Genomic DNA, 8,053 nt, shown 5'->3' with positions numbered 1-8,053 from the left:
GCATGGGGGAGGAGGGGGAGGTGCACTTGAAGTCCTGCAGTTGTGTTGCAATGTCAGCTGGGTGTTTCACTTCAGAGTATGCTGCTGTGCACACAGACCCAAGCAGCTCACCTGCGCTCAGTAGGTACTCGGGAACCTGGGAAACCCAAGAGCCACGGATTACCTTTGCAGGGCCAGAGGCTTCTCTGTGATAATCCTGCCTTCCCTTCCAGCCACTGGCACAATGAAGTGCTTCTCTAGCACTACCTCTTGGCTTTAAAGCCCCATTTGTAGGTTATGTTGCTCCACTGTCTTCTACACATCTGTGGCAGGAAGGAGTTTCATACCTCTCATTCATGTGAATAAGGCCCTTCTTGCTGGGACAGTTGTGGTTTTCTCAGCCTTTTTTTATGACTTGTCAGTGTGTGATGGGCAGCCCTCTCCAGAAATACGGGTATGCATCACTAAAAAGGTCACTTTCTACAAGGTGTGGCCAGACCCATGAGCACTGCTGAGTGGGTTTATGGGAAATTTTTTTCCTTTCACCCTTTTGTTTCTCACTCTTTTGCAGGGCAAGGACTTCTGAAGCAGAGGGTGACAAGAGGTGCTCTGTCTCTGAATCCATCATGGAACAGGTTAGTTTCAAATGAGACTGAATTCAATAGTTCACAGTGACCAGTGGTTCTCTTGCGCACTTATTCTGAGATAACTCCAAGGGGATGAGCCTCAAAGTGCTGGCTCGTGATGTTCTAATCTTCCTCAGAGTTCATGCAGGGCCCCCGACACTGCTCCTCTCCATCATGAATACAGACAAAAAGTGGATGGAACCACTTAGTTTGCAAGCTGCTTCCTTGTCACCTCACAGTGTGACACTCCCCCTTTAAACTGCAGGCTGGAGATGTGGCTATTTAAGAGACTACCATTTTTATTGCTTAAGCTATAAACTGCTAAAACTAATAAATTAAAACACACGACTGAAACTTACTGCATTGTTTTCTGCAATATTAATCACAATTATGAAGCTACTATTTATCACGTTTAAATCTTCTTAACTACATTAAACTGCTGTTGAAATATCTTATTACCCTCCTCACCCCACCTAGTGTGAGGGTACAATTATAACTGTCTTTGCTCTGCCTGCCCACAAGCCTTTTGAATAGAAACCTGATGACTAGTCCAGTAGGTTGTTCAAGGGGATCGCCTCTGGTGTTCCAGCGAGCTTGGGTCGCCAGGGGAGCTTCACTGCTGTGTCTGTAAACATCCACACTCAAGTCATGCAAGAGATGCCTTCTGTTGATCTCTGACTGATCACATACCTTATTATCCATTTGTTTCCATTTCTGGACTCTCCTTTTTGTTATCTTTGTTCCTCCCTTTCTCTGCCTAGTCTTCTCTCAAGTAAACAGCCCATCCTTAATTACTACTTATGTATTTGTCCCAATTTTGCTACTTTTGCCTAGGTAATATGGGTCCTGTGTGATATTACTGATATGATTATGTAGATATAGGTGGCCTTGCAAGGTTCCACTCCTCAAAAGGTACCTGAAACTCCTTTTCAATTATCAGGTTCATCCTGGTTGCATACTGGTTACTCTATGCAGTTGGCAAGACAAACCATTCTACTTTAGCCTTGATTCTTCTCCCCAGTTACAATTGAGCCTAAGCATTTTTTTATCTTATAAGCAGACAGTCTGCATACCACAGTAAGGATTTTTTCCTCACTTTATTTCTGTGCTTTCACAACATCCTGCTCTTTTAGCTGCTTAACTAAAATTATTGGACAGTTTCCTGGCTTTCTGCAGAGGCCTTAGTTGGTTATGAGGCCCCACATTCTAGTGGGACCTCTTGCTCACATCAATCTGACTGCCATAGGGACTTCCTCAACCTAAGTAATTTGGGCACTCTGTGCTGCCTTGCTTGAAGGCAGCAGGGTGTGTGCCTGTGGAGGCAGCATGCGCTTGTTGACTGAGGGTGAATGTATCAGTGTAGATGATAGCAGACACCAATGATCTGCCATCTCACTGTCACAATTCTTGTGAGCAGCTGCTTGGCTCTCTAGAGGGAGCTGAACAGGTTTATTATGGAGCTAGTAGAGATCCCTTTGAAGAGGGAGAAGAAATGTAAACCTTGGAGTTTTTTGGAGGCTTATGCTGTTATCTCTGTTTCCCACCTTGTTACTGCTGTGCTCTGATTACATTTGAATGGGGAGCTGCTGGCTTTATTATGCACAGGAAGTAGAATGCCAAATTCGCAAATACAGGGGTAAAAAAACCTTCTAAACACAGACATCTGAACAGGGGGAAGTGGGTGGTTTGTGCTGTGTATGCATCTGTTTCAAAAGAGGACCTCTGATCGGGGTTTCTGTAAGTGCCACATCTGGAAGTATGAGGAAGAGGTGAGCTGAGAACAGAGGTATCATTCATCATCAGACAGTTCTGCGTGGGTGCACATCCAGGAGCTAGTATGCATTTGCTGAAGTCTTGTGGACTTCCTGGATAACGCTATTCAGGAATGCCCAGAAAAATGTGTTCGGGGCTGGGAAACAGCACAGTTTTCCTAGGCATGGGCTTAACCATGATTTTTCTTTATGTTTAAGATCAATGGATCTGTCCAGATGGAGTGTGCGCTGCTGTACACCTTCCTGGAGGTATCCTCTGACTGTAAGTTCAGAGAGCAACTGCATTCCCTGCAAAGCCAGGGGCCTTTCCTGAGAGGCAGCTACTATGATGATGAGGTGGAACTTCAGACCGATGGCAATCGGAGTGGCCACATGCAGAATGGTGAGCTAGGTGAGTGCTCTTTTCTCCATCTTACATGCCTCTCTGAAGGTGGAGCTTTTCTTTCCCTTTTTTCCCATCTTTGCTGCTGGTCTGTTTCAGAGGAGTGATGTTTTTTCCATTGAGAGACTTCACAGTGTGGCTGTTGGTGGTAGTTGGGATTTTAACACTTGGGATAAGACAGCTAGTGCTTAGCACTTATCTCCCCATGGATTTTTAGAGCACCTGTCACCCTGGGGTTTTATCTGCAGCACATGAGACAGAGCCACAAAGCTGGTACTAATGATTGCTGTCTTCAAGGAGCTGTCTTCAAGGAGCATGATAGTAAGCAGTTAAGTTAGGCCTCATACTGCTCCTCAGGGAGTATCAGTATTTGGGCTAGGATTTTGGAACAACTCTTATTGTGGTACTGAGTGAATCCCTTTCTGCTCTATCTAACTATTCCTCAGATAGTTCCTGGTACCGTTCCTGGTACCATTCCTGCTTCAGTAGCCATCTGCAGGATGGCTATTGCCCCTTGCCCAGGATGTATTGGCTGGCACATTGACCTCAACCTAAGCAGGGTGAGGAGGAACTGCTGCAGCAAATAGCCCTCCCTCATATAAGTCTGCATAGGTCTCATGCCTCAAATGACAGTGGGAAGCTTTGCCAAAAGGATATAGGACAAGGGGTAATGGCTTTAAACTAAAAGAGGGTAGATTTAGACTAGATATAAAAATGACATTTTTCATAATGAGGGTGGTGAAATACTGGTACAGGTTGCCCAAACAGGTGGTAGATGTTTCATCCCTGGAAACATTCAAGGTCAGGTTGGACAGGGTTCTGAGCAACCTGATCTAGTTGAAGATGTCCCTGCTCATTGCAGGGGGTTGGACTAGCTGACCTTTACAGGTCCCTTCCAACCCAAACTAATCTGAGATGCTGTATTTTAGATGGTGTTTGAGACAGGTCCTGACAGTAGTCACTTGAGAGGGGAAAAAAAAAAAAATTCATGCACACTATCTCACTTCCCTCCCCCTCTCTAGGCAGGGTGTGGGCTGTAGCTGTCCTGTACGAATTTTGGTTGGAGATGTTCTGAGTTCCCCCGTAGTGTTTTTTGGGCAGGGTGAGGCTGCACTTTACCTAAACTACAGATAAAGAAACCCTGTTTGCACACCATCTCTGGTAAATGAGTTGAGTGTACACAAGGGAGTTGTAGTGCTGTCACAAATGCACTATGATTGGGGTTGGGGTGGGACGGGGGTTGTTAATGGAGGTGGGCAAAATGCTATGGGTCAGCTTACCCCCACTGAACCTAGTCTGTCTACAGCCTGTGAACTAAGTCCTGCTGTATGTGTTGGCAGTGTTTGACCCTCAGGTAAATGAAGAAGTTGTCCGGATCATTGCTGCTCAGCTTGCTGAGATTGGAGACCAGTTTGATAAAGAAATCAAAGCAAGAGTAGTAAATGATTTAGTGCAACACTTTCTGAATGAGAATCTGTCTGGAGAGGTGAGTGAAAAGCAACCTGACTAGCAGTTCCCCTTTTAAATGTTGTGTACCCTTCATGCTCTGACTTTGGAGCAGCAAGCTTGTACCCCTGATCTTCACTGTGTTTAAGGTGGGTTGCCCTTCATGGGAGCCCCTGGATTCCTCTGCCATTTTGGGACTTGGCAGGCTAGGTGCAAACCCTGGGGAGGAGGGGGGCTGCTGTACCCTACGCGTGTAAGGTGCTATCTCAATTTTCCAGTTGTATGTGTATTGTCTCCCTTTCTTTTTGTCTTGAGTGAGCAACGGAGCTCAGAGATAGTCATCCTTATTGCTATCCAGGGTGTGTAACAGGCAGGCTGCTGTGCCTGGGAGGAAGGGGAGCAGCATACTGAGGTGTTAGAACAAGCCCATCAGTTACCAGTGGAATGTCACCAGGATGTGCTGTGACCCCTTTTTCCCACAGCTGTTGCACTGAGATCACTCTCTTCCATACAGGAGATAATCCGGCGCATGTCAGAGGCAGTGGAAGGGCTTGCACGAGCCATCCCCTCAGACATGGAACAGGAGAAGGCCATGTTGGTGCTAGCAATGGTCTTAACTAAGAAAATTGCAAATACAATGCCTTCCCTTCTACAGCGTGTCTTCAGCACCACTGTGAACTACATCAGCCAGCAGCTCCACAACTACATTGTCAGAATGGTGAGTGCTGTCAAACAGTGCGGTGCGAGTCACAGCCAGCCTCTTAGCTGGCCCGGGTTATTCCCGGTGGGGTGGCCTAGCTCTGAGCTGCCCCGGGTTGGCTAGTTTCCCTGTTGTGCTCTGGAAGTTTGGCTGGAAGGGAACGCCAGTCCCTGTGGAGCTCTGAAGGGTGATGTTACTGAGGGAGGCTGGAGGGGGACATGTCACAGCTTCTGCTTGCCCCACCCAGAGCAGCAGGTGAACAGAGTGCATTTTTTTGGTAGGGCAGAGAAAGAGCTGTGATTGCTCCTCTCCTCCCTGCAGTCTGTTCAGGGAGCTGTGCTGATAAGACTTGGGTTAAAAGACCTAGGTTAATCATGCCCTCAGGGAAGGAAAGCCTGACCTGAGCTCTGATGGCTGTATTTCCCAAGTGTCTTGAGCCCTGAGGTCTCTGCTTTTGTCTGCCTGAGCTCCCCAGAGCTTGGAAGAACTGGAGGGGGGTAAGGAATTGCCCCTGAGAAACAGCAGCAGCAGAGGAACAATGAGAAATGGTCAGATGGGTAATGGCATCTCCATTCTTGTTCTCTATTGGAGCTGCAGCATTGGTGGGGAGACTAAACAGCCAGCAGTCAACCCAGGGCAGAGGTTAGGGCACTTGGCCCCAGCTTCAGTAACTAACCTGCCGGGGAGGGGAGAGGAAGAAATCCCCTCTGTGTGTGTGTGCGTGCACGTGCACACACGCAGATATACTAAGACTAGGTACCTCTTAAGAATGAGATTTGAGAGTGGTCAGGGCTGTGATCCTGCCACTCTGTGTAACAGCGGTGACCCAGTTGTGCGGTGCTGCAGGTCTGTGGGACACGTCTGTGCTGCAGCCTTGCCATAGACGGCATAGGCAGCAGCCTGCAGAAGGGCCTGGCTAGCCCTGTGTCAGGAGAGTGGGCAGCTGCCCCGCACAGCCACCCTGCTCTCTGCCAGGCAGCAAGGAACACAAGTGTTGCTGTCAGGTGTCACTCAGTGCTGCCCTCCTCTTTGCTCAGCTTAGCTCAAAGGTGCTGTGTTATCATGGAAACCTGTGTTATCATGGAAACCTGTCACTAGCACAAGAGACTGGAGACCCTGTTAGGGTAGGTGGGGACTGAGGGGTGATGCCAAACACAGCAGAGCAGGCAGCAGAGTTGGGACACGGTTTGTGGTGTGGGGGACCTGAGAGCTGCTGGGAGAAGGGCTGGCTGCGCGTGACTGCTCTGCTGCTGTTGATGCTGGTTCTGTTTCTCTCCCTCTAGCTACGCGAGTGAGCTCTCCAGCCCTCCACGTGGAGAATGTGGATTCTTGAAGGCTTTTTACGTTTTTTGATGTATGCCAATCACTTTCTGCTCTTAACTTCTGAGATACAGCTGTGAAAGGGAAGGCAGAGCTTCGTAGACAGGCTTTTGTAGACTAGCACAGCAATGGTAGTGTGAGCTGTGTGCCAGCTCTGCCGGTTCCTGTAAGGAGTAGTGCTTGCCCTCTCTAATTTTATAGTACTTTTCTTTTTTCCTTTAGTAGTAGCAGACTGTGCAGGCCCTGCCTTGTGCCTCCAGGGAAACACTGTGGCCACAGAGCCCACCTTCTCAGTAATTTTTTTTCTCTAATCGGCTATAGCATTTTGCTTTAGTTGTTCTCTTCCCAGCCCTGCTCCTGGTGCTGCAGCTGAGCCATGCTGAGTGTTAACTGTTCCCAGGAAGGCCTCAGGCTGCAGAATGGGTGATCAGCACAGATCACAAAGGGGGTGAAAATCAGGTCTATCTTGGGAGGGCAGCTGGCAGCAAGAGGAAACAACTCTAAAGGAGGTAGGGGTGCTTGGCCAGGGAAGGCTAAAGTACAGATGCTTCAGCATCAATTGCCACAAACCTGTGCTTCCTTGAAAAATAAAACTGAATGAGAAATTGTAAAGAAAAGCGCAGGGCTGTGTACAGGGCAAATTCTTTCAGGGAACACAACCTGGGTATGCTTGAGGAAGAGTGTTTAGCTTTAGAATCTTGCTATCAAGAGAAAGATGGTATCAGCCTGGGATCAGGAAGAATACCTGGCATGTCTTCTGAGTGTACTGCAGTCATATCTCAGGTTCAACAAACTTGGACTCAGGTGGCAAAGAGTTCACCTGTGATCCAGCTGCCTCAGAAGTTCTGAACTGATGTAAATATTTTGTGGGTTTTTTAACTTAAATAAAATTGTCAGTTCTCATGGCAGTACAGCTCTTAAGAATTTCAGTTTCCCCTGCATCTCTTCCCCGCCCCCTCCCCCCCCGATGGTGTCAGGTTTTTTGTGTGAGTTCTCAGGGCATTCCTCTAATGTACTACTAACAGACACACTCTGGTCCTGCATTAGCAAATCTTGTGCAAGTAAAACCACCTTTTTTTCCCCTGTGCCTGCACTAAAACAGAGAGGGGACAAAAAAAGCACAGAAGTAGTCTACACATAGTTTTTGAAAACTGTACCATTTATTAAAGTGCAACCTGGGGGCATGGTCTTACAGCAGTGTCCCATTAACAGAGGGAAAAAATGTGCATACCCCTTCACTTCAACTGAATATAGAACAATGAAGCTGGAAAGAACTTTCTTTTAAAGGTGGAAACACTTTTATTAACCAAATGGCACAAGAAGCTTTAGACAGTTTTCCTCAAGAGGGCTGCACTTGCATATTAAAAGGAACAATATGACTGGTTCCTTGGATAATGGGTGACTTGAGGACCAGTCAGGGTCTCTTCCCCCAGCCAGGCCTCTTGAGAACAGAATCCAAAATCCCTGCAAGCCCATCACCACTATCTGCTTACACCCAGCAGAAGCCTAGCAGAAGATATCCCCTAACATGCATGCTTCAGAGTCAGTCCCATTAGTCTTTGCTACTTAACAAATCAAGTGGCATTCTTTTGGTCTGAGTGGGTTTGAGCTTTACTCTTGAATAAAAGCTTATAATACAAGTTAAAAATGGGGAGAGACCCCCTAAAGGTATAGCAGTTAAGATGCATCCTCTGCAGCTTGTTCTGTCTGAATCAGTAGTGTTCCTTCCCTCCTTCCCCTGCAGATACTGCAGGGAGATCAAAAGCAGCTTCCCCTGGAAGCTAACTGTAGCATCCCCCGCTTCTACAGCAGAACCATAGACCTCTAG

The 8,053-nt window shown here is 47.4% G+C and overlaps 1 protein-coding gene across 1 annotated transcript; it reads left to right on the top strand.

Moving 5' to 3' along the window:
- Nucleotides 1-2,566: 2,566 nt before the first annotated feature.
- BID (BH3 interacting domain death agonist) lies at nt 2,567-8,053 on the top strand (the record flags this gene model as incomplete). Its single annotated transcript, XM_081998443.1, has 4 exons — nt 2,567-2,768; nt 4,100-4,245; nt 4,720-4,923; nt 7,970-8,053. The coding sequence occupies 4 exons, from the start codon at nt 2,567-2,569 to the stop codon at nt 8,051-8,053; spliced, it is 636 nt and encodes a 211-aa protein (XP_081854569.1).

Source organism: Phaethon aethereus (assembly GCF_964289735.1).
Source record: "Phaethon aethereus genome assembly, chromosome: 1".
NCBI classification, from domain to species: Eukaryota; Metazoa; Chordata; class Aves; order Phaethontiformes; family Phaethontidae; genus Phaethon; species Phaethon aethereus.
This window is presented reverse-complemented; position numbering and strand designations above follow the sequence as displayed.